This window comes from Solea solea, chromosome 8 (assembly GCF_958295425.1).
Source record: "Solea solea chromosome 8, fSolSol10.1, whole genome shotgun sequence".
Taxonomy (NCBI): domain Eukaryota; kingdom Metazoa; phylum Chordata; class Actinopteri; order Pleuronectiformes; family Soleidae; genus Solea; species Solea solea.
This window is the reverse complement of record NC_081141.1, coordinates 27811746-27839239: the sequence shown is the minus strand read 5'-3', so window position 1 is coordinate 27839239 and position 27494 is coordinate 27811746. Positions and strand designations below refer to the sequence as shown.

At 39.9% G+C, this 27494-nt stretch overlaps 1 protein-coding gene across 1 annotated transcript; it reads right to left on the bottom strand.

Moving 5' to 3' along the window:
* Positions 1–27494, bottom strand: LOC131464173 (rabphilin-3A-like). Its single transcript, XM_058636525.1, has 18 exons — positions 27228–27494; positions 15922–16026; positions 15791–15802; positions 14750–14887; positions 14526–14655; positions 13638–13721; positions 13358–13529; positions 11584–11760; positions 10413–10586; positions 6618–6697; positions 6353–6427; positions 5155–5264; positions 4904–5030; positions 4761–4817; positions 3632–3786; positions 3466–3547; positions 2772–2868; positions 1–2695 (listed from the first exon to the last, which is right to left on the bottom strand). The coding sequence occupies exons 2-18, from the start codon at positions 15996–15998 to the stop codon at positions 2565–2567; spliced, it is 1878 nt and encodes a 625-aa protein (XP_058492508.1). The 5' UTR covers positions 15999–16026; positions 27228–27494; the 3' UTR covers positions 1–2564.

The following is a 27494-nucleotide window of genomic DNA, read 5'->3' as shown; positions in this document are numbered from 1 at the left end:
CTGCTAAATAGTGGTTGGATACTTATACACGGTCCATAAACCACTGTCAAGAATCAAGACGTGTGATATTTTATCTTCTAGCATTCCTATAGCAACCAAGTCATTTTTTCAAGCTTTTCAAAGTTTGGCAACATGAATTTTACCGTGATTCCATTTCTAGATCTTTTTTTATCGCCCAGCCCCGAGGAACTAATACACACTAAAGCCTCGAGTGATTGGGATGTGGCAGAGGGAAGACGCTCCCTTGCTTTGTGCAAAAGGACTAATGTATGTAAGAGTGTGAGAGGCGTCTTCTGCCCCAGGCACGCGAGAGTCAAGGGGCACACAGTGCATGCAGGCGAAGCTGCAACACACTTATGACATGATAAACTAGACTGTACCACGTTCTCTCCTTGAGAAGTAAGAGCAGCCAGATGTGTCAGTGGGGAAGAAAAGCATCCGTGTAAACACTGCAGTAGAAAAACTCAGAGCGAACCACCAGCTTTAAGGAGAGTAGAGGTAGCAGGTTTTTTTCCTGCTTTTATGAATTAAAATCAGAAAAAATAAACCTTGTTCAGTTTCTCTAATCACACACTTAATAACGTCCCACTAACTTAAAAGAGTCACAGCTTATCCACAGCCACACGTAGAAACTCCTAATCGCCAACTATCATTAGGTGTGCTATAACTTCAAAATCACAAAATCAGCAACAGCGACCGATGAAGAGAATTCATCGAAGCTCATGGTCCGCTAACGTATGCGTCATGTGCGTAATCAGATGTCTATCCTAACCTGAGCAATGTGTTAATAAGTATGTAAACATTTCTTCACGGAAATATACATGTATGTTCAGGACAGTGGGCACAGTTCAGACACTTTAAGGTGTAGCTGCGTGTTTTGCTTAGGCGCAACCTGTTACTTGGCATACTCACGCAGTTTTGAAACGCAAACTATACGAATATAATCACGTGAAAAATCATCAGTCGGGCCAAATTCCAGCCTGAATGCTGCTTCTGACCTCGGACAACACAGCCTATTGCTTTCCCCGCTCTGTGCCAGTGCAATTCAAACGTCCGTCAGAGAAGAATGCGTTAAGTTTTGGCGCGCTATACCGTAGCATGACGTCACGTCACGTGTCACGTATACGTTTCCATCAGTATGTCTTTATATGAATTTTTGATTTTAACAAAAAAAAGACAAAAAAAGCAGCATGAAACCAGATAATTCGAGCAAATTTTGGAATGTCACTTAAAGGTTTTTCGCGCTTAACAGAGGTGGGAAAGTTGTCCATAAAAAAAGATCGGATTTTTGACTGAAACTTGCCCATTTCATTGAAAATGGATAACACGTCAGACACTTGGTGCTCAAGAAGCAAAAATTACCGAAGCTACCGTCGTTTGCGTCATCAAGTTGCTCCCTCTAGAGGCCTTTGCAACGGACGCATTTTTTTTCATGCAAATTATTCGTACGTTTGTAAGTATTTTCCGCACGTGTCCAATCGTGCAAAAAACCCTCAGGTTTTTTTTTTTAATGATTCACTTAACAGCAGCGGATGGAAACACACAAGGGCTACGTTCAGATTTCCAGCCACATTCTTCCAATCAGATTACAGATTATATCGCGGATCACATTCGCAACTACGTTAGTATCCACAATCGCTCCATCGCGATGTTGGTGTCAGGAGGCTGCGCAGAGAACGCCAGCAGCAGTAGAAATGTTAGCTAAGCTATTTGTAAACTTGTTAGCTTTGTAAACGGTCAGATTAGACTGCACGGCCTCAGATTAACTGTGCTGTATTTGTGTGTTTGTTACTCGTGTACTTGCAACTACATTTTTCCACACATGATACAAATCCCTTTAGTTTAAGCAAAGTTTAAGCAAAGTGAGCCCAAACTTTCAAGCGTGTGCTCGCCATTGACGGCTGGATTAAAAGTCATTGGCAGCTTCATCATCACGAGCGTTGTTAGCATTTTCAGAATCAACATAAATATCAATCATGTTATTGTTTGTCTGGATGCTTATAGACACTTTGGTATTGACCAGTATTCAATTTCGTAGCAGTTCTCGATTACCCATGCTTAATTCCGAAGTGACTGATTTCAAAAATCGGAATTGTCAATCAGAATTCTGTCACATCAACGGAAAAAAAACAAATATAAGTCACTTCAGTCTGGTCACCTGAATGTAGCCATAAGTGCACATTTTCTTTTGTTTGCAATATACATTTTCATGGAAAGCAGGTTACTAAGACGATGCACGAGGCTCTGTGTGCAGCTGTTTCAATGACAAATGTCTTCCTTTCATTAATGAAATCTCTAATTCATTTAAGCGGTGGTTTGTCCCAGAGGCAGATTTAGTATCAGCACAGGAAGGGAGGTTGTTAATAAGAAGAGAAGAGGAGAGTACACTACATTAGAGAGGGACGGACGGATGTGAGCGGCGCCTCACGCACAGAACGAGAGAGGATCAAACACAACAGAACGAAGAAGAAGAAGAAGAAGAAGAAGAAAAAAGTGCTTTAGGGAGATGAAGTGAAGAGAAGAAAGGTTTTTAGCTCATGCTGTTTGTGGGAGTAAACGAGTGGTTAATCGCTGGCGACGTGATTCTCGTTCACCAGCGTGTGCCAGCGCTCGATCTTCTTGTCCTTGTTCTTCAAACACTCGTACCAGTGCTTCAGCCGCTCTCCTTTGGCAGTGATACCCAGCTGACAGCCGCCTGTCAGAGGAACACAAACAGAGCAGTGAGGTGCGAGAGAAGCTTCATTTGCCCACAGCGAGGATCGAGATCTTACCGATGTAGTCGTTGGATTTCCCGATGTCATAATCCCACACGGAGACGTCTAAAGTCTTCTTGGCCAGTTCGCTGTGTTTGATTTCGTAGCCAAATTCCTGAAATTCCATCAAGTCAAAGAAATGTTATTTTCAGTGATGATAAAAATGTGAAAATAAGTTTCAAACTTTTCCAGAACTTTGTCAGACTGCTACAAATAATCAGATTTTGGCTGGTTTTCAAAGGCTTGGACAGGAAAAAAAAACACCAAATGTATTTATTTATTTTTCCTGTTTGAAATGCAAATTCGAATTCGCATTTCTATACTTTGGCTGCTCAAATATCGCGTTTCAAATCATCCACTGTAAAGGCAACAGTGGTAGGAAGTAAATGCTTGTTTTTACTCAAGAAAAATAAGTTCAGGAGCTTGAACTTGACCACCTCACTGATTCAAGACAGACTTTAGTTCAGTTAATCAACAATACCCAATATGATTGGTTGATAAAATCAACCTAACAAAAACTTTATGTGGGTTGTATCAATCTGCGATTTATGTCGCTCATTTGAAAATCCACACTGACAGAATAAAGTTGTATTAACATAGGAATAAAACATGATATGCACACGTCTGGTGTGCAAAGGTCTTTGGATGAACCGGACCGGACCGGATAGGTCGCTAATGTTTTGACACACAAATAAATCAGGTGAACACAAACCTCGTTAAACTCCGGGTTCAAAGTCCTCTTCTTGATTTGTGTTTTGCACTTGGCCTTCTTCCCCATGTCAGGTTTCAGACATCTGTCATTTTAAATACACGCACATATTCCATTTAATTAGTTCACAAGGTTCAGGACCGTCTCGGGATGAACTTTTTTAACATACATTTTAACATATGGGTCAGAGTAGCCATTAGCATCCATGGCAGCCAGGTGAACGCAGCGGACGACGCCCACGAGGAGACGGTTCTGCTGGGTGCTGTACATGAGGGAGATCAGGATCCGACCTCGCTCTTCCACCTCTCCGCCATCCTTCGCTGACTGTGACAAAGTAGAGGAGTAAAAAAATACTTTTTAATAACGAGCTTATTTTAAACCAATGGGTTCCCACTTCTAACGGCCGACTCACACATATGCGTCGCGTTAACGTGGCTAACAATTTTGCTGTGTCCACCAATGTTTGCTTCACATTATCTGACAAAAAAACAACAACATGTCTCTGCACTTTTAATGGTAGACTCACACATTTGTGTTGCGTGAACGCTAAACCCTAGGTGTGTCTGACTAGATGCTAGCGGCGGCTATCAGAGGTTAGCCGAGCAGCGTCAATCATGGCTAACGATGTAACCACTGTGTCCACCATTGTTGGGTTTAAACAAAACAACATAAAACATCACATTATGCGTCGCGTTAATGCTCAAAAGTGGGTGTGTCTGAGGCTCGATGAGGCTATCAGAGGTTAGCAGAGCAGTGTCCGCCATGGCTAACTATGTAGCAAGAGTTGCTAATATTGTTACAGATGGTGATGTTTATACAAATGTAGGGTTTACTTTATCCAGTTAAACACATGGTTGACTCACGCTCAAAGGCGGGTGGCGCTGACGAGGCTATCAGAGGTCACGGTTACAAACCTAGCAAGAATTGCTAATGTTGCTAAAGAAACATTGACAACAGGGAGAACAACCTCTGGGTTGTGAAGTATTTTGAGCTAAATGCAAAAGTTTGATTTGAATGAATATTCTCAGAACATGTGAGAATGTAGTATGTGTGTGTCGGCTATTAAAGCTAATTTTGAATTTATTTTCAAGCCTCATATCAATTACATTAAATCTAGTCAAAATAAGTGATTAATTAAATACCAACGTGCCAATGCCAATTATCTTAAAATGGCAAATATTACTGTGTCAATAAGAGTATTTCCTTTTATTCATTGTTTCACATAATCCATAAAATATGTCAGTATAGCTCTGCTGGAATCTGCCACGCTTAGACATGTCTGGAAATGAAGGAGTTACCTCATCCTCGTAGAGAGCGATGCCTCTGGCTCCGCCAGCTGTTGCACTTCTCTTTGTCTGAGAAAGTGAGATTTCATTCCCGTCAATCAAAAAAGAATACAGACAAGGACATGTTGTTAGAGTGTCACTGAAGTTTCACTCACGGGGACAACTCTCTCCAGACACACGTTGAAGTTCTTCTTCTGGTTCATCTTCAGCTTCTTCAGCGCCACTCGGGTTTCCCCGATAAACTCATTATGCCCAAACTTGTCTTCATCACAGACAGAGAGTCTGAGAGGGAAGTCAAAGGAGATCTTTGATCACACAAATTATTATACCTTTAAACAAGACAAGTGATGGCAGTTCATGTGTGAAACATGAACGTGAGCGAGTGTGTCTGATGTAAAGCATCCACCTGAGGGTCTTACGCTGCATGTCCTCATCCGTCAGGCCGTGGTAGGTGAGCGTCTCATTCCACACGGGGTTACGGGTGTTTCTCAGAGTCTTTGTGCGCAGCTTGTTAGACTGTGAAGGGTTAGATCAGGACGAGGAGATTTAAAATATGTGCTTTTTCTTTTTAATCACACGCTGCTGTTTCTAATCAAAGAGAAGCGACTCAGATTTGCCAAACTCGGCCACTATGACTGAACCGAACAAATTAGAGTGTCTCAGTCGACGCCAAATTTCACAATACCGCAAGAACAAGTGTCTCAATATCACGGTGAAGCTGTGACAGAGGAGAGTGGAGGGAAGCAAGAACTACAGAGAAGTCAAGACCACACCAACAAGACCAAGATCAAGACAACAAGACCAAGACCAAGGCAAACTTGTGTTATGTGGACTCGTCTTGATTTCATCTCAGTCCCTAAAAAGTCAGTGTCTTGACAAAACCATACAGTACCCGTCATCCTTTACACTCCACTTTTCTATGTTTTGTATATGATTTTTAAGATATCAGCGCAGCCAATGGCGAACATTCCTTGGCGAGATTGTCTCCATCTTATAAACTATAATAAATATGATAAGAAATACTAATAAGCTCACTCTCTTTTGAATGAAAAATTAAGTTTTAGTGACTTGGCAACATTTCTAAAGTTTCTGAAAACAAAAAAAATACGTCATTTGTAATCATCAGATGAATACATTAAAATCCACCAATGGCAATTATTTAAAAAGCAAATATCAGCCCCATTTACGTAATTAAATGATTTAACTCTAGTCTCTGGGTCACTGATGTTGAAGTTAGAAGATTTAGGATAATGAGAACAACCATTTATCGAGAGGATGAGATATTGAGAAGAGACTGAACTGTGGTTTCCTGGAAGTGAGATTTCCCTCAAAATTCTGCAAAACCTTTGAAAATCACCAACAATGACTTTGTGAGATTTTTAGTATCAATACATCCCCCTGTTTCTATTTCCTAGCCATCATCCGGATGTCATTTGTTGATTTCGACCACAAGGTGTCAGGCTTGAGCTTGCACAAAGCCCTGGTCTCAGCGTCAGCAGTGGCTTCTAAAGTTACCACCTTTTCCTGCGTTGCTTAGCAGGATATTAAGATAATAAATCTTTCATCAGGGTTAAAAGCTTCACGTAGGAGTGGCGCGTCCTTACCTTACTGGCCCCCGGCAGCAGATGAAGCTTGATGTAAGGATCTGCCAGACCGTTTGAGTCCATGGGCTTCAGACCCTGAGGAGAGACAGAGCACAGTGTCCATCACTTCATCTCCAGCAGCAGCAGCAGCAGCAGCAGCAGCAGCAGCAGCAGCAGCAGCGGAGAGCAATTAAGCTAAAGAGCCATTCAGGAGCGTTTTAACACAATCCACTTGAATGTGATTGTTCCTTTGTGTGAGGCGAGAGTGAGAGGAGAACGTTGGTACCTTTCCTTTGATGATGCTACACTGGAGGCTGTTGCTCTCCTGGTCGTAGTGCAGACTGAACTCTAAAGAGCCCAGAGTGGCTGAAAGAAAGAAGGAAAGAAAGAAAGAAAGAAAGAAAGAAAGAGCAGTCGTCACGTTAGGACTGACACACACAGACACAGCAGTTCTGCTCTTGAATAATTCTTCAACGCATTTAAATGGAAAGAGACAAAATGTGACATCATGAGAATCAAGACTTCTGAAGAGATGTAACGCTGCGTTCACAACAAACGCAGCAAAGTTGAAGATTTTCAACTGGAGCGAATGACGCATCGCACTATTCGACTTTTTATGGAAACTCAACGCATGAAATTCGCACTGTAAACAAGATAGTAAAGTAAATATTAAAGGCTGCGAAACCTTGTGATCATGAAGTGATATTACGTCACATTAATCTGGATTTATAATATAATTTGTTTTATATGGCAAAAAAAAATGATGTATGTTAGAAATCGGCACAAAACTAATTTAATTTAATTTAATTTAATTTAATTTAATTTAATTTAATTTAATTTAATTCAATTTAATTTAAGTTGGAGGCCGGATCCCCACCAGGGGGTGCCAAAACTCCATGGGGGGTCCTGAAGCTTTAACGCAAGATCGTTTTTATTATGTGAAATACAGATGACTCAGCATTTAAGTAAAATTGTGAGGAAAACAAAATAATATGTAGTAAATGTGTCCAGATGTAAACCAGCTGATTTATCTTGTATTCCAGTGGTACAACATAAAAGAAAACAGTTTTTGTCTAAAAATCTAAAGTAAATAATAATACAGAGAGAATTGTGTTCCCAAAAATGGTAAAACATGTACTGTATGTCATAGAATGTAATAATTAGTGTATATATTCAAATGTAGCAGTGGGGATCCTACAACTGTGAAAATATCCTCAGTCTCACTCCAGTTTGGAGCCAGTATCTTATGAAAACCAAAGACGAGGGCGTGTGGTAGAAAATAAATTAAATAAACAACTCTCAAAGGAAGACTTTCAGCAAATTAAGAAGAAAAAAAAACAAAACAGTGAAGTGAAGTGCTGCCCACACTGCTGGAGCCGTTTCACTGCCTAGCAAAGCTGTTGGGGACAAAATAATCAAAAGTCAGATTTTATATAATCGTTAACTTTTCTGGACGGAGATTCGGCGTAAAAACTGAAGACGTTACTGGAATCAGTCAGCAGCCACCACACATAAAACAAGTGCTATTTTTTTGTCATTTTTCATCACCTGACACGGGTGACCGGATACAGGACGAGAGGGAATCTATATCCTCAAAGCCCCACTGCTGCACCTCATATTATTTGCGCTGCTCCATGTTCCCAGATCTCAATAAAATAAATTAACAGCCAATCCCCCAGAGAGAGAATACAGGCTGTTTGATGCTGCGGGCGCAGAGCATGAAAATGGCATGGCACTATTCTTAGAATTAAAACTGGTTTATGGGCTATATGTGTATATTTATATATTTTTTATATATATATATATATATATATATATATATATATATATATATATATACATACATATATATATATATTTATATATATATATATATATACATACATATATACATATATATATATATATATATATATATATATATATATATACATATATATATATAAACATTTTGAAAAAGCAGTTTTTTCACAGCTATGTGCCAAAATAAAAACAATCCCCTCAATTTACACTCATTCCCCATGATCACATAGGAGGAAATGTAATTTTAGAAATGATTTGTACGGGTGTTCAGGCTCTTTGGTCACTCTGGCTGAGCTCCAGAGATCCTGTGTGGAGATGACAGAAATCTCCGGAGGGACATCCGTCACTGCAGCCCTCCACCGCGCTGGGCCTGATGACAAAGTGGCCAGATGGAAGCTTATCGTCAGTGAAGGACTCATGAAAGAACCTGAAGGAGTCCAACGTCCAGAAACTAGACTCTGGTCTGGAGAAAACAACACCGAACGGTTGTGGGGGACGTTCAGAAGTGGACGTGCTTTCTGCTGGACATTTTTTGCATCGCGATAAAGGAACTCATGCGGTGCAATCAAGACCACAACAAGTGAGACTGAGTCAGGATCAAGACCAAAGTATCTTCAGACCATTGAGAGGATTGAGACCGAATCAAGACAGAAACTTTAAGGGATTGACACAAAGAAAAGACGCAGACATTTGGGGATTAAGAATGATTTATGACCAAGACCTTCAGAGATCGAGACTACGTCAAGACCAAGAAAAGACCAAGACCAGACCAAGACAAGACCAAGGCAAGACCAAGACTAATACAAAACAAAAGGACTGAAACTGAGTCAAGATTAAGACAAGACAAAGACTTTTTGGGACCAAGCCTAAGTCAAAACCAAGACTTTTAGGGATCTAGAGGCCTGGACGTGCTTTCTGCTGGACATTTTTTGCATCGCGATAAAGGAACTCATGCGGCGCAATCAAGACCACAACAAGTGAGACTGAGTCAGGATCAAGACCAAAGTATCTTCAGACCATTGAGAGGATTGAGACCGAATCAAGACAGAAACTTTAAGGGATTGACACAAAGAAAAGACGCAGACATTTGGGGATTAAGAATGATTTATGACCAAGACCTTCAGAGATCGAGACTCCTTCAAGACCAAGAAAAGACTAAGACAAGACCAAGGCAAGACCAAGACTAATACAAAACAAAGACTAAAGGACTGAAACTGAGTCAAGATTAAGACAAGACAAAGACTTTTTGGGACCTAGCCTAAGTCAAAACCAAGACTTTTAGGGATCTAGAGGCAGGACTTCAAGGAACAAAGACCAATTCAATACAAAGACTATTGGGAATCAAGGCCCAGACTTTTAGGGATTGAGTCTGACTCAAAACCAATCATTTTAGGGATCTAGACCAAGACAAGACAAAGACTTATATGGACAGAGACCAAGTCAAGCCCAAGACTTAAGGGATCAAAACAAAGGCAAGACCGAGACTTTTAGGCACCAAGATCAAGACTTTTAGAATTAGAGATCAAATTAGGACAAAGACTTTAGGAAATCAAGACCAAGATGAGATCAAGACTTTACGGGACAGAGACCAAGTCAAGACCAAGACTTATATAGAGTGAGACAGGGACATGACCAAGACTTTTAGGGACCGAGTTTGAGTCTAGACCAGGACTGCATCTAAAGAAACAACCCCTTATTCAAAATTTAAAACACAAAATGCCTCTTTTAACTGTTTAAATCGATAAGTGAGTAAAATATTTCAGTAGCTACGAACAAAAGCCATGTAGAAGAAAAAAGGAAGACGTCTCATGCTTTCTGGACTGCACTGCAGCTTATGTTTCATTATTGATTTAGCGATTCACATCCTGATACACTTTCCCTCTGCTGACTTCCTTGCATATTGATTTTCATGCTTCGACAACATATGGTGCTTATCATCTGTCATTTTCCACCCAGTTCAAGAGAAGCTGCAGGAACAATACTCGCCGCTCGCTCGGGCGATTGGTTATTTTATCAATATGATGTATTAGTGGTCGGCTAAAAGGCCAAATCAAGCGTCAGCAGAGAATGACTCAGGGGATCATGAATGCTGCCAAATTAAGAGCACAAATGCCCACAATTTTCTGTTAGTTTATTTTCATTTACAAAATAAACGCCCCATCTGGTGCAACTTTCCCGCAAATTATTGAAAAAAATATGATTAATGTCAGGCTAAACGAGTTAAAATTAAACAAGATCACAACCAGTCATGAGCAGAATAAACAGATGGTGCACTCACTGGCTTCATCGGAGTCATAGTCGTTGGCCTCCTCCTCCTCATCAGCCGGGGGAGGCTGCTGTCGGGCGGGGACAGAGCCGTAGGAGGCAGGCTGCCTCCTCTCCTCTCTCACCGCAGGTGGCGCTCTCTGCTCGGCCCCAGAGGAGAACGCACCTCCATCTCCTGCCACTGAACCTGCAACCACAGTCAAGTCATGTGTCAATAGACTTGCGATCATGAAACCATGAATCCATATCTGTTGATTGATCATAATCCACACTTAAGAACCAAGACACACAACATCTTAAATTCAAAAACCAAAAATAATGTCACGAAGAAGACCACCGAAAACAAATTAAACTCCAAAATTCACAATACACATAAATGGTTCAATATTTTGCTAATAACGCAACTTTGAAGAGAATCCTAACTTAAGTTTGAATAAACCAGCATTTTAATTAATTCAACTTTAGAAAATAATTAATTTACAAATAAAATAATGGCATGCGGTCACACATGTAGTCTCTGCTGTTAGCAGCACTAGCAAAGCTAGCTAGTAGATAGATAGACCTAGCTAATTATACTGAGCTACCTACTTAGCTCGATAGTTAGCTAGATACATAGCTAGCTAGCTTGATATTTGTATCTAGTTATCTATATTTAATCCTTAGTTAACGACTTAGCTTGATAGTTAGCTAGATACATAGCTAGCTAGCTTGATATTTGTATCTAGTTATCTATATTTAATCTTTATTTAGTTAACGACTTAGCTTGATAGTTAGCTAGATACATAGCTAGCTAGCTCAATAGATTAGATTGATCTAGCCAACTATATTTTGCTAGATAGTTAGCTAAATACATAGTTAGTTAGATAGATACATAGCTCAATAGACAGCAGACAAACCACTACTTTCAAGCAAACTTGCAGTGTGTTTGGCTAGCATGAGTCAGCATTTTCATACTCTCAGTGGTGCAGAGATGTCTGCTTTTCAGGTGAAGGACCATATTGTTGTGTTTCCTGTTCTAGTCCACCTTCTTCCCCAGCAACTCAGACAAACTGACATGTCCAAAGTTTATCATTGTTATTTACCTAATATTCTTTTCCGCAATCTCATTTCAAGGCGGTTTTAAATGAAATAACTGGTTCCAGAATTCTTTAAATCTTTGGGAAACATGCAAAGCTTCCTCTCACCTTGCTGGGCCACAGTGACCGACGCAGCAGACTGAGGTCTTGAGCTCTGAACAGGAACCATCTTCTTCATCACCACTGGACTTCCCTCTTGAGGGCCAGCACCGCCGGTAGCCATCTGCGCGGCTGCCGGTTTGGGGGCTACAGGTGGGTAACCAGCACGGCCCTGTGGCTCTGGTCCTACAAATAACCAACAATACAGTAAACACACAGACTCAATGTCCTGATGTCATGGGGACAAAAGTGTCCTGATACCACCGTGGTCTTATGATGAAGTTTTTTTACACGTAACTCTGGTTTCCCTGAGTCATGAAATGAGATAGAAGAAAAGGTGATGGACAAAACCCCCCAAAAAACAACAACATACAGACTGTGCCAGACTGCGGTGACCTACATGTCAGGGGATTTGAGCTCTATGAAAAGACACTGGGCAAATTGTCACCCAGAAAAAATGTGAGACAATGCAAGAAGAAAAACTTCCAGCCCCAAAACAGCACAAGAGTTCACGACCTACAGTACATCCAACAAAGGATTCTGTAGGTTATTTAAAATCCTGTCCTGGACAAACTTTAGTTTAGTTAGTTTTCTTTAATCTGCTATTTTAGGATTTGGAAAAAATTAAACTATCTGTATGTTTTGTGTCTTTAAATTAATATCCTAAACAAACTATTTTGATTGTAAATGTTATGGGGGGGGGGGGGTTTGTGATTTTACTACGATTCCTACATGAATAATGTAGCGACACTGAGCCTGAGAAAAATGTCCTCAAGGGGACAATGAAGGAGGAAAATATCGAATGTAATGTAATACGAAGTTGTACAAAGAGACAAACGCTAAAGTTACACAGACCTTCAAGCATTTAGAGCGCAGGTCGCTCACCACGAACCAGGCATTTACTGTTATATCGATCAATAATTGACAACTAAATAAATCATAGATAGATAGATAGATAGATAGTAACCATGGAAATGTATCCACATACAGTGCTCAAAGAATACAAGAAAGCACAAATACTACTAATTGTAAAGTGAGATTAAATCCAGATGTTAGAACACTTCACTGCCACAGATGCTGATTTTAGCATTAACAGAACTGGGTGCTCGTACGCACACATGTGCACGTGCGACCCGAACCCTGAGGGAGAGACGTATGAGCATAATCAAAAACCACTCCCGGCTCCTGCTGCAGTGGAACCTGTAATACTCTCTCCCCTCTCTGCAGACTTTTGATGTTGCAGCTTTTCCGTTGCAAAGACATTGACCTACATGCATTACAACAAGCTGTGGCAGCCGAATACTTTATATATGCAGCAGGTAGAGTATTACAGCCCTGCCTGCCTGTCTGTCTGCTCCAGCTCCCCTCTACATTTTATGATATGATGAAGAGAAGACATTGCACAGGTAGTGAAAGTGTGGAGTGGTTCTGTGATCATGCCAGAACCACCTGGAGGCTCTTCCCATGTCACAGCACGCACCTTCCAACAGCTTAATTGAGCTCCTCATCCGCACTCCTCTGCCAAATAATAAAAGGTTGTGGTATTTTTCTAGATGTGTTCACTTTTGTGGTCAAAACTGTAATTTTATGACTGAAGCTACATCCGCACTCTGGCGTTTTCATTTCATTCGATCGTTTTCTGCGTCCAGGTGACGGTTTTTCAGCTGCGTATCTGAAATAATCTGGGTATTATATCATATTTACACACCTGGAACCAGTAGATTCCCTCCTCTATTACTTTTGCCTATTGTCTCCAAAGAGATAACCTGCAGGTTAAACGTACCTGCATGTTGAGGTTGGGTCGTGTCTTCTCTGGCCGCAGGAGCTGCTTTCTCGCGAGACGCCGCCGCCGCCGCCTCCTTGGCTCCCGCCTCTTTTTTAGTTAATGGCATGGGTGACGGCAAGAAATGCTTAGGAAAACCTTTAAAGAACCAGGCGCCGGACCTCTTCCACACCTGAGGAAAAAACACAAGCGAAAGACGTCCTTTATCCGTCTTTATAAACCGTCCAATAAACAAACTGTTTAAGGTCTCTTGTTTGTTTGACTCGTGTGACGTCCTCACCTCTCGCTGTTCTCGGCAGATCTTGCAAAGCCACACGGCGCGAGGGCGACTGCCGCACTGCGTGCCGCACTTACTGCACATGCTCTGCGCAGGAGGAGACAATAGAGACGTTTACGAGACGTTATTAATACAAATACAACAGGTCACTATATAAGTCCTCGGCTTTTTATGCTGATTATCCATTTTTTGGCTCAAAAAAGAGATGAATATTAGGCCACAGTTCCATGTTTATCTCCCTACAGCACATTAGTTATGAATCATTTGTGTTTTGACAATTGAATCTGTAAATGTCTTTCACCTGAGAAACCTCCAGTGTAAAAGTATAATATTTCATTCAGAAATACATATTTGGAACGTTTGACTAGTTAATTAATAAAAACAGAGAAGATAATGATCTTATCTTCTCTATAAACAGAGCAGAATTAAAACATTTTCAGGAAAAATGATTGTGTTAATTCATAAACACAGAGCAAAGATACATTTCTTGAAATCTATTTTTAGGGGGAGAAATATCTTGTTTTTTTTTTAATAAAATAAACTTGTTAATGCAGACAAACAGTGCAGAAATGATGTTTAAATAAAAACCATAATCCTGTTAATCCTTGGTATTAGAGAAAACCAGCAAAGGGGGGAGTAAAAATGATCTCATTACGACCTTCTGTATATCTCTATACTGACTAAACAGTGAAAAATGACTGTTTAAAATTCAACTTAAACACTAAAAAGACTCCAATAAATCATCAAACATCTCAAGAGGTTCTTCTAAGAGTTATTACTTATTTTAAAAAATGATGACAGTGGGGACAAAGCTGCTTGACCCTTTATCTTTGCGACTCCGGGTGAGCGTTAGTGAAATCATTCATCATATCCTGAGTACGTGTTTCTTACCTTTTTGCAGTCCTCACACACCACACCGGTGACGCCGTGCGAGTTCAGCTGCTCTCCACACAGCAGACAGCGGGACACTCCGTCCCCACACACCGTCTTCTTCATGTCGTCCAGGCGGTTTATCAAGCGCCTGCACAAAAAACGTCACCACGTCCAAATAAATCACTGACAGTGTCACTCAGTTCTTTTTGTTGTTTTTTTTTTTACATTGTACGAACTCTTACCCGATTCTCTCCTGCTCCATGGCCTCCATCTTCTCAGCACGGGCGATCACGCTGTTTATGATCTCTTTCTCCTCGTCTGTCAGGTCTGGACTGGAACCAGGACCAGGACCAGGACCGGGCTGTGTGGTCCAGTTGCCCCTGTAGGTCGACACAGTCTCCACTTTAGATTACACAACCTTTGTGTTGTTGTTTTTTAAGTTAAATTAAATGACACGGATGTAACGGAATCGCCAAATTCGCGTTATCGTGAGAACAAAAGTGTCTTGATTCAATTCAACTTTATTTGTATAGCGCCAAATCACAACATGAACTACATTATCTCAAGACAACATCATCGAGAGCAGAGAAACCCAACAGTTCACACAATGAGCCAACTCAAAGCAGACTCAAAGATGTGTGGCCATCTGCCAAGGCAGGTTGTGGTGAAAGGAAAAAATGGGGGGACAGAGAAGAGATGGGGGACAGAATGATATTGATTCCGTCGTGGGAATGTTTTATGGTTTTAAAACAATAGTTCATTTAGGGCGATTATTCAAGCCGATATTTAAGCCGAAAAATGCGCAATTCTTACAAATTACACATTTTTGTTGTTAGAAACTTAATACACTTGACATTTTGTCACTAAAACTTCACATTTTATGCACAAAACGTAAAAATGTTATTTATTTGATAAATGTTTGTTTTTTATGACCTGTTTCATATATTTCATTCTTAATTTTTACACTATTTTGTTGAATATACTGTATATAATTGCACTGCAGTGCAGAAAGACTTATATTGTCATTCAAGCACATTTTTTGTGGTTCTTGTTATGAGTTATATTTTATCAAATGGAAATCGTGTAAATATAAAGTCAAAAAATCTACTGTACTTCTACAGGTTAGACTGTGTTCAAACTACCAAGAAAAAAATCCAGGTTTTATCCAGTAAAACAAAACACAGGAAAACAGATATTTTCTTTAAAATCAGAGCAAACACATGACACAGCAGTGTGAACAGTGACACAGCACAAACACAGACAATAACAAGGTGATAACTTACTGTTCTTTCTCACTGGTGTCAAAGGCCAAACGTCAGAAAAGTGCAGGTAAAAACAAAGAAGAGGAATAGTTAATTTTTTAAAAACAGAAAAAATGCCGTTCTGACTGACTGTCAAAGTCTGTCACACTTACCCAGAATGCTGCATGTTCCTCTGCCTGTCGTTGGACATCCAGCGATCTGAGCTGCTGCTCATCACCGTGTCCGTCATGCTGCGCCGTCACACACACACTCTGCGTCTGAAATAAACACAGACTCCAGTCAACTCACATTTTATTGACAGAGCATGTTCAAAACAACAGAGGAAAGCTTCCGTGTTCAGATGGACATGGACTCTACTCGGTTTGGGTCGTTTTCTATGACTTCATGGCTCGCTTGGAACCTCAACAGAGCAGGTACCAAAAAAACACACCAGGTACCAGGTTCTATCACTGATGGAAAAGCAAAAGAGTCGAGTCATGCCGTGTAGTGGAGTGCCACAGAGTTCAATGCTCGGGCCCCTCCTGTTCTCATTCTATCTACTTCCCCTGAGCTCTATTTTTTGCAGAAACACGGCATGCCGTTGCATTTTTATGCAGACGATTGTCAGATGTATGTTCCCCTGAAGGGTAACAATGAATGGTCAACAATGTTGTGTTTAAATGTGCTTGAAAATAAATTGGATTGGATTAAATTATAGCATGAAACAATAGGAAAATTACATTATATTGCACCACAGACAAGAACACAAGAAATTGGGAGTCAAGCTCAAGGGCCAAGGAGAAAAAAATAGGTTTTCAAAGAATGTTCCCCTCTTAAATCAATCCTAAAACGACAACCATCTTTGGGGTGATATGATAATGTTAACGTGTACCGTAGTAAACGCTTGTTTTTATGACAGAACCAATTTGTTTGTGAAGTTTGAAAGCAAAATCTAAGGTCACGCTAAGATTTTTTTCATTGAACCTTAGTTGACAAAATTCAACGACCTTCCAGGACCAATTCCCACAAATTCAAGCACTTAAGATGGGAGGGAGCGAAATGCATCGTCGCCGTCCTGTGAGAAGCACAAACCTCTTAACAGAGAACAACTTTTCATGTGCTTGGAGCTCTAACAGCCCTTTGTTCAGACTCATATCGAGATGTATCACGCCTAAAAATACTGAGATATTATTTATAAGCCATTTTGTCCGGCCCCGCTGTCGAGAGATAAAAGCTCAGACACACTCACAGCTCACACTTTCATCATTAGTGCTGCTGAGTGTTGTCGGCCTGTTTGTTCACTCTTTGACTGCAAAAGCTTATCTCCAGTCGTCGAGTGCATTAAACACTCAGACGGCTCCGTTTTTAGACTCAAAATCTTAGCAAATAATCTAGTCTTGATCCCCCTCCCACCCCCATAAAGACCAAATGTAATAAAAACCTTTTAAAGTCATTAAAGTTAGGTTGCATTCACGAGTGTAACGTTTGTTCCTACCACAGTCCAAGCTAATAATGGACACGAGAAACTAACGTCAGGTGTCAGTGAGAGAGTGAATGGCTGATTGTCTCTGTGTATCAATGCCAATTACTAAGCACAGTGTGATCACAGGTCCTTGAAATTCTTGAAAGTGCTTGAATTTAGTACAAGAAAGAAGTGAAGTTGATCTCATAGATCTAATGATGGTAAGTTGATGAAATCTATCAGGTGTGTTGGAGCAGGAAAAACATCTAAAACACACAGGACAGGTGTTCCTGAGGACCAGGGTATGAAAACACTGTTTTAAAATGTTCTAAAATCCACAGACGGGCAAGGAACCATATATGGTGCCTTCATGGACCTTGATTTTCTACATGAAAATAAAAAATGTAACACATTTTTTTAAAAGGCTTTAGTTATATCCTCCAATAACACTCTAAGGTTGACATTTTGAATTTCCAAGTAGTTCAAATGAGTGTCCTTTAAAGGGTGAAGCTGTGTCAACACATTTGCTCCTTGAATTTGAGGGGAATTGGTCCTGGAAAGGCCTTGAATTTGATGTCAACCAAGGTTAAATGTGTTTGTCTGTCGAAAATCTGCTTTGCTTTTAATAATATTAGAAAATATATTTAAGTAAAAAAAAACTACCGTGTTTAGTGAACATTTTAAATCCAGTATAATCCTGCAAAGACTGGAAAGAAGCAGGTTTGGGGGGTTTTACGCGACGCATGATAATATCATGAAGAGAAGATTTCCTTCTGTACCTTCGGGACCTGTTCAAGCAAACTGTGACACACTGATCCGTGTTTTCATACGTACGCGCGGTGACTCGTCTCTGACTCTCACACAGTCATCGTCTCTGAGGCCGAGTTTATATCACGCGGTCTTTAATCTGCGTCATCCGTGACAACAAGTCATAATCTTTCTTCCTCCCGGAGCCGCTGATTCAGTCAAGAGGAGGCTTCTTCTTCCTCTTCTCGCTCCCGAGGCTAAATGTCATGTTGCCGACTAAGTGACATGACCGTCAGCGGAGTGAGTGTTCACCACAGAGCGTATGAACACATGAATACAGCAGGACTGACCAGGAACACAGTCATCAACACAGGTGCAGCTTCTCTGTGACATGTGGAGGAGGTGAGGATGGATTTAGAACATACAGATCTGCATCTGTACATAATCTACACGTATGAACACATACACACAGTCACTCACTCACTTTAGAAAACACATGTAGAGAAACATGTTTTCTCTGTGGATCTGTGACTCAGATTACAGTAGAGTACTAATTACATTAGATTAAACTAAACTAGATTAGACAAGACTAGGATTGATCATAATATTAGACGAGACAAGATTCAATTTGACTTGATTAAATTAAAATAGACTACATTACATTACACTAGACTAAATTAATCTGGATTACATGAGATTTAACAAAACTGGATTAGTCGAGACAAGACTGGATTAGACTCAACACGATTAGATTTGACTAGACTAGATCAAACAAGACTAGATTAGACGAGGATTGATTGTGTTAGACTAGACAAAATGAGACAAGACTAGATTCGATTAGACTAAATTATAATAGACTACATTAGATTTGACAAGACTAGATTAGTTTAGAATAGATTAGATTTGATTAGATTTGACTAGACTAGATGAGACAAGACTAGATTAGATTAGACTTGACTAAATTAGAATAGAATAGATCAGGCTAGATTAGACAAGACTAGACTATATTAGACTAGACAAGATTACATTAGGTTAGATTAGACCATATTAGGTAAACCTGGATTAGACTAGACTAGGCTAGATGAGACTAGAATAAATTAAACCAAACTAGACTAGATTACATTGGATCATATTAGACTTGATGAGACTAAACTACATTGGATTAGATTAGACTTTATTGATCCCCACACTGGAGAAATTCACTTTTTTACAGCAGCAGAGAGGTCAGAGGTCAACAAGTGACAAATAGTGCAAAAAGTCATAGAAAAGAATATACAAATAAGCAACAATATTACAAAGTATTAAATTATAAAAGCAAAAAAGAAAAAAGAAAATAAGCAACAGTTAGTGATTATTTCTAAGTCAAATACTATGGATTATCTACAGCAGCATATAATCTGTCACTATCGAGCTCTTTGTTCTATAACAAGTTGTAAATTGGCATACAATTATTTTACAATAAAATGATGAAGTAAGTTTTTAGGTGTTTTCACTTCATTATGTGTGAATCTGTTATTTTCCCTTTGTTAAATTGAGGTAAATACATGTGGATTATCTTAGTCTCTGTAGTCAGTCAAGTAATTTAAAAAATAATTAACAGATAAATCAAATGAAAATGTTTTTTTTTTTTTACTGTATCTAACATTTAAATTAAAAAAAAGTAGAACGTGTGACTGACTTTGTTGCCCGTTTTCACTCCTCGCTAACTCTCAGTGTCCTGGATTATAGATTGTATTGGATAAAGTGACACTAAGTGATGCTTCTCTTGAATTTCCAAGGCAACAATTCCCTCACCGTCTTTTGAAGAATGACACACTTGTGAAACGGGGTTAATGAGAATCGGAGATCGATCGAGTTACCACAATTGGTTTCAGGTTAATTTATTGTTCTCCTTCTAGTTGTAATTTTTGAGGCCTCGGGCTAAAACATACTTACTACATAATGGAGGTCACCTCAAAGTGCTGCTGCTGCAGCCGCCGTCCCACAATCCTTTACCCAGATTTACTTAAGGCCATCGCTGAGTCTCCCTGGACTCACTTCAGCACTTTTACTCAGGTCCGTTTTCAAAAGGTGCTGGTGCTCAGTTGATTTTCATATCAGCACAGCAGAGATTAGTGATTTCATAATCCTAGTGAAAGTCCACGCACATTGAGTGACCATTAATGCTGCGACAATTTAATCAAAAAAATCAAACCAACGTATCGTGCAAGGTTAAAGTTTACAGAGAGTTTATGGCCATATTACGGAATATGTGTGGGGATCAATAATAAGTATACCAGGGTCCTCATGTAAATTTGTACAAATGTGTTGGTTTAAAAAAAAGTAACTAGTTAGTTGTGACTCAGTTTGTCGTTTTTCACAATAAAGCCAGTTGCTGAACACTAACGTATGCAGAGTATACAAATTGCAATGTATGTAATCACAGAAACAAAGATAGAATGAAAAAAGCCAACGGACGATAATAAAAGTTAACATAAAAATAAATAACACAAGAAGAAAAAGACGATGACGGCGTAAATAAATAGCGTTTCAGGCACTCACAAAACGCTGTTTCCATGTTACGATAAAAAAAAAAAAACCTAGACTTGTCGACAACCCCTAACATATTATGTTAGAAAAAGTGAAGAGAAATAATAGACAATTGTGGAGAAAAAGAATTTTTCAGCCTGAAAACTGTTTTTTGTTGTTTTTTTAATCATGTCTCAAGCGTTAGCCATAGCTAGCATAACGTTGGTTTGCTAGCCAGCGGAGATATCCAAAATTTTGTCCTTAGCTCGGTGTAAAAAACAAAGTCTACAGCTAAAAAAGGTAAAATCCTTTTTATCTATATATTATAGAATATTTGAAGAAAGAAAGAAAATTTGTAATGGCAAGAAAAAAATGTGATTCTTTTTCTTGATCAAGCTGATTTGAAGCGTTTATAACTTTCAAGAATTATAATTAGTCATTTGACACCAGAAAGATTCTTATTTTCTGTAGGAGTTTCATATTTTAGTTTGCCACTGGTACTTAAACCTTAATGTTAGTTGCATTTCTGTAATTATCTTCTTATTTTTGGAAATATAACCTTCTCTCCTTCCTTGACAACCATTTTCTACAGTGTATATAAGGGAATTAAGTAAATAAAAAAATGTTAAACAGTAAAATGCACTGTATTTTTTGCCTTGAATGTCAAAGAAAATCCATATTGCGGAGTTAAAAAGAACTGGAAGAAAAATAACACTTTTCATGTTTCATTTCTTCATTTCCACCATCTGTCCTGGTGGCAGCTCAGAGGGTTTTATATATTAAGAAACGGCACAGCCTGAGATCCGGGAGAGTCTTGGCTGCTCCACACTTTCAGAGTTAAGTCCTGTGGTGAATCTGGAACATCATGCTTGGAAAAAAGTCAATATCTATTTTCTTTTTTCAAAGAAAATGTCTCATTCACTGACATCCATAAATACAGAGTCGACTGATGTCGCAATAAATATCGTACAGTGGACATTTTACCATGATATGATTATATATTGAGAATCTAAATAGCAAAATCTGACACTTTTTCCCCAAGTGTTTGTTCTAATTTGACTGATTTTACAACTTCATTAAAGCAAAAATATAGTGTTTTTTCATCTTATTGCCTCAAACCCCCATGATACACCTGAACCACTGATGAACAATTTGAGTAATTTCTTCAATTTAAGCCTCTCGTTTACACTAATATTCACCAGTATAGCCAGAAATTATCATACAAACTGCTTTTAAAATTGCATTTTACACCATTTATCCATTGGTTGGGCAAGAAAAACCCAACAATTACTCCATAGCTCTCAGAGATAATCTTACGGTGGTTACTATTTCGCTAATTTTACTTTGGTATCCCTTTAAATCGAAATTTAAGACGATCTGATTGATAAAATAAATGATATTGAGCCCTGTCCTCGGTTTTAAAGCGTTAAGGCCCTGGTATAATTCCGCGCACACCCAACAGGTGGACCCAATGTGTGGACCCAATCTGGCGAGGACGAGGTACGAGTGTGATGAAAATATTGTCGGTTTTTCAGGTCTGTGGCTTTTAACGGAGGATTATCCCATGTTTTCTCTCAGACAATGGTGTTGACTGGAACCATCTGTGGAACCATCTGTGACGACTCTTCACCTCTCAAATGTGAGAAGAACATTGTACCACTTCAAGCGCACACACACACACACACACACACAGCGGGCAAAGCTCCAGCTCCTGCTTTGTTGGTAAAACAAACAGGAAAGATCATCCACTGACCAACACGCCATCATGCTGTTATCCCGCTATCACTGTTTGAGCAGACCTCATTCTGGAAATCAACACGGCAACACAGTGAATGAGCACAACTAATCCTTCGGGGACACGTATCCAGTGATTGTTCTTTAATATTTCAGGAGACAAAATTTTGTCCTACTGCTTATTATAGACTTCATTCATATACTTTATTTTGTCCCCTGGCCTCATTGCAGAGTTACAGAATGTGGGGCCAGGCGATAAAATGGTCTGGAAAAGGAGACTGCAATAAAATTCCGGCTGTTAACGATGATATGTTTTTGACATTTTGGTGGCAGACTGCCTTGTTTGGCTCACATACAGGCCACGCCCACTTCCTACTGGGAGTGGGGATGATCCAGTACGATATTCAGGATTAATAAAAGCTTAAAGAAAATGTTTAAGAGTGTTAATCAAATGCCCTGTTTTGACAAAATGTGTTTGTCTTTGTCACCTTTGTTATTTGGAGCAAAGAATCAAGAAAATATTCACATTTGAGTTTTAATTCTTGGAAAAAACATCGCATCATACCGTATTGTATCGTACCGTATCGTACCGTGTCGTATTGTGAGGTACCCTGTGATTCCCACCCCTAATCAAATCTTTCAAATGAAGATCAGTATGAACCGGAACATTTTAGTGATCAATTTTGTAGCTGATTCGATTGCATAATTTATCAATTCGAAAGGAATTTCCGTATCTTGAGCACCTGTTTTTTGCCACATCACAACATCACAGAGCCACAGAGCCCTGGAGCTGTGGAAGTAAACAGCAGTCAATTAGCTGCTGCACTTTAGCAGGAACCTGCAGTACGTCTTACATTTGCTGGGCTGATGGTGAGTGATTCATCCTTACATGCCCCAGAGGTAAAGTGCTGCTGCTGCTGCTGCTGCTGATGCAGTGGCCAGTCTTGCTCCTTCAGTTTCCTCACATCTAATCTCAGGGAAACAAATATGACCAGACGGGGGCCGTTAAATCACGCACAGTAAAGGTCTGTCGTTAAAAGGACGTGCCGAGTCCCGTTTCTGACTAACCAGAAGAAACCAGCAGCTGCTGGTGGTGGTGGTGGTGTTGAGATAAACTAAACCGATCTCCGTCTCTATCAGTCACTCGCTCTTTAGATCTCTTACCCCTTTGAATCGTCCAACCAGCAAAGCAGCAGCGACAACGCGATGACGATGTCTGTCAGCAAATGAAAGTCTGCTGACACAGCCACACGAAAAATAGCTGTGACATGACTTTGGAGACAAAAAAAGCCCCATTGGGGATTCTGCTTTATGACTTTAAATGCAAAGTTTGGTCATTCAAATGTCACTTTGAGCCTTCAGCTACAACTAGAGAATGAACACTTTGCGATATCAGTGCACTTTACAATAAAAGGCGCTCCCAATACGTTGATCGCAGTGAGAACACATGAGAACCCCGTTCTCATGTGTATAAATCGTCATAGAGAGGTTGATAGATTCTGTTTTAGATTTCTACCTCCCTGCTCTCCCAGGGGAACTTGTTCCTAAAGGCCACATTAATTACACCTTTCTTCTCCAATATGCCACAGCGTTTAAATGGATCTAATCACCGGGCTTCAGACAGGCCCGCTAAATCAATTCTCATCCATCACTCTGATGAGAATTTAAGGACGAGGAACCAAGCAGAGGCGGAATGATAACACAAGAGCAACAACAGTCGCCCAAAAGTTACGCACTGCGGCTTTAAAAGCGCTAAATGATTGTCTTGGTCTGATAATCTACATTTTCACTCAATGATTTAGAGAAATGTACATTTTAAATTACTTTTTAAAGAATAAAAACAAACAAAAGCAAGATCACTCAGAGAGCACAGACCTCCAACAAGGCTTTTACTTTTCGTTTTACGTAACGGCACCTGAAATGTTTACATTCTGATCCAGAATAACTTTCTGGATCTGTATAAAACTTTACCTGCTTATATATATTAACATTTTACATAAACATGACAAATTTTATAGTGATTTGTTAAGATACTGTTGAGATATACACATTTTACTGAACTAATACAGTGGGACCGAAGCATATTACGTTTAAAAATTACGTAGTACGTAATCTAACAAAATCACAAAATATTCACAGTTTTATGTCAAAAACCATAGACAGTAAGTTGCTAACAGTAGGAACAACGTACAGATAAACCCACACCAATGAAAACATGACCTTTTTGATGGAGGTATTAGAATTCATTCATTCATTCATACAGGTTTGAGTAGGAAATCAAGTTTGTGATATCTAGCCTTCTCTCTTTTTTAACTGATTCACTCAGAAAACTATATTTTAATATTTTGATTGTAAAAATGTTGAAAATTATAAATGAACTTTATGAATACGATTGTGACAGTTTACGTTCCTGTAACTGTGGGTGCAATTTGTTCAATTCTACTGCGCGTTACCCTGTTTGATAAGCTGCTGCCGCCTCAGTCAACATGGTTTAAAATCTAAAAAGGAAAAGGAGAAAAAAATTAAGATTACATAAAAGTCATGTACACCTTTATTAACCGTGGCCATGGTAACGTCAGCAGGAGAGAATCAGGAGGATTAAACGCAGTCTCTGTCTCTGCTGGTCTGTGTTCGTAGTAGAACCTGAACTGGAGCTGCAATTAAATGATTATTTTCACAATTCGTGAATCTTTTCTGTATTTTATCGATTGATCAACACGTTGTTTGGTCTATAAATGTAAGAAAATGTTGATTTGTGTTCCCCAATCCTTGAAATAATGATATATTATTATTTATATATAAATATATAATATTTTAGGAAAGAAACCAGAAAATATTCACTATATTCAATAATAGTGTGACCTGGAGGGTTTTTACCGGCTCGTACTCAGCTTTAAATAATGCAGTAAGCACACAGAGCACTTGCGTCACTCCTCCATCTCTTTTTCCCACCTTTTCCCTAAAGCTTTACCCAGTTTTTGCTCTTTTGCTTTAAAAAACGTGAAATGACCCGACCTCTCTGTGCAGAGGCAGCGGGAACACAAAGAGAGAGCGGCACAACGCGGGTGTCGTCCAATCACCACAGAGGAGGCAGCTGCGGATATCTCGCACCGTTCATTCAGTCTTTGCTCCCCTCCCCCCGCTTAATCTCAGCGCCTCAGGTCTGCGGGAGGCTTCGGTTAGAGATGGTGGAGGCGGTGGAGGCAAGGGTTCCCCCACCACCTTCTTCTCTCTGCCCTACTTCTGTGCAAACACAGGCAGCAGCAACATACTGGAGAGGAGATGCACATATGGGTCAAAATATCATCGGTATTTATCGTGATATATAATTGTTTTTTCTGATACTGCCAGTTCAAACACTGAAGAAACCAGTGTGTGTGAAGTGGGGGGGGAAAATGAGTGCCAGTGCATATATATATGTAGGTTATTTAAGTGTTTAGTCCCCCAGGGTTCTCAAACTGTGGTACGTGTACCACCAGTTGTACGCGAGCTTACTGTGGCGGTACTTGGAGGAAAATCACAATACGGTATTATCACGATATTTAAGTCACGATACAATATTCTCACGATATTTAAGTCACGATATGGTATTATCATTATCACGATATTTAAGTCAGCCAACAAGTCGGTTACTAGTTGGTTGCGATCTGGCCCTTCCGACAATCGTGGGTGTCTTCCTTCTGATTTCAGGCTGATTTGAACAGATTATTTGGCTAAATTATCCTGTAGTGTGAGGGATTAACACTAACAGAGTCTTCCCGATTTTAAATCATTAGTATCAAACATGTTTGATATTTACAACCGAACAGCGATTGGGGGCGTGAGCGGAACCACGGAACCAATAGTTGATTCTGTCTTCTCAGCCATGACTTCATCCACAGTTTTTTGATTAAACATCGCACACACACACACACACACACACACAAAACAGCTATTTACTGACGAAAGTCTGAAGTCATGGGAAATCTTCACTGGGTCATCAAATCTGTGCTTTCTCGGGATTAAAACACTTAAACGTGTCTGTGGTCTCTCCCACGTTTTTAAAATCAAGTCAGATTTGCTTTAGAAGAATTGTTATGGCAACTGAAACATCTCTAATGGAATCAATGTTGTCGAATCAGGGGCCTTGTGAGTCGATTGGGGTAAAAACCTAAAAAATAAAATAAGAAATGGACAGCGTATATGAAGCATCAGTGGCCGTTGTGGAACCTCCAACACTCGCGAGGCACAGCTGGAGTCAGGACCTGCTCGAGTGTCAACATCTGGAGGCTTCACTGATGCTTTGAGCTGTCAGGTCTGCAGCCACAGGAAGCCCCAGTGTGCGCCGTTAAAAAGAATCCTGCAGCAACGCCCAGGGACTGACTGACTGATGCACGGACTGACTGACGTACTGATGCACTGACTGACTGACTGACTGACTGCAACCACACAATCTGACCACATGACTTACACACCAGCTCCTTACACATCACATCTGCAACAAAAGAAGCAGCACTGATGATGCTGCTGCTGCTGCTGCTGCTGATGATGATGATGATGATAATGCTGTTGCACCATCAGCAGCTATGTGTTGATTTAAATCCTTAAAATCTGCTACGTACTGTGTTAATCCAGCCATTCATGAATACACACGAGTACAGATTATGCTGTAGTAGTAGATGAAAAAAAAAAGCTGTGGATGACAGCAACATTGTGCTGCAGAGACATGACTTCAGGACGAACATATGCTTTATTTTTTGGTATTAATTAACTGCTCATTTGCATCAGCAGCAGCTGACTACACATGTTCATACATATTTTTTAATTCAAAGGATTAATAATAAAAAAAAGACAGATCATCTATCTTTCTATCTCTGCTCTGTTGTGGATGAGTGAACGAATGAATGAAATGGTGCATTCATTCAACTTGTAAAAGCAGAATTTGTGTGAGTCACTGTTAAAAAAAATAATGAAAATAACGCTTTTTAAAATGTGCGTATTTGCACATTTTTTGGTTTAAACGCCTTCGAAGGAATTGGTGAAACCTACCTGAGATCTTCCTCCTCCTCTCCTTTCTCAGATGATGATGATGATGATGCGGGTTGAATTTCTGTGCAGCGCGTGGATGCAGCAGCAGCAGCAGCAGCGTCAGTGAATGCGCACGGTGCCAAATACCCGTGTTTTTCTCTCTCTCTCTCTCTCGCTCTCTTCGTCACGGTTGGAGGAGAAGCAGACGTACCTCCTCCTGCTCTTCTTCCTCCTCTTCTTCCTCCTCTTCCACGTTGCGTGGGAAAACTCAGTCACTCCTTGCGTGCG

What these genes read in the sequence shown, in the direction of transcription:
- LOC131464173 (XM_058636525.1), bottom strand. Translation starts at nt 15,998, where the DNA reads ATGACGGACACGGTGATGAGCAGCAGCTCAGATCGCTGGATGTCCAAC. An exon ending in ATGCAGCGTAAGACCCTCAG is followed by an intron (nt 5,031 to 5,154) that starts GTGGATGCTTTA and finishes CTTCCCTCTCAG; the next exon opens with ACTCTCTGTCTGTGATGAAG. An exon ending in TCTGACCCATATGTTAAAAT is followed by an intron (nt 3,548 to 3,631) that starts GTATGTTAAAAA and finishes TTAAAATGACAG; the next exon opens with ATGTCTGAAACCTGACATGG.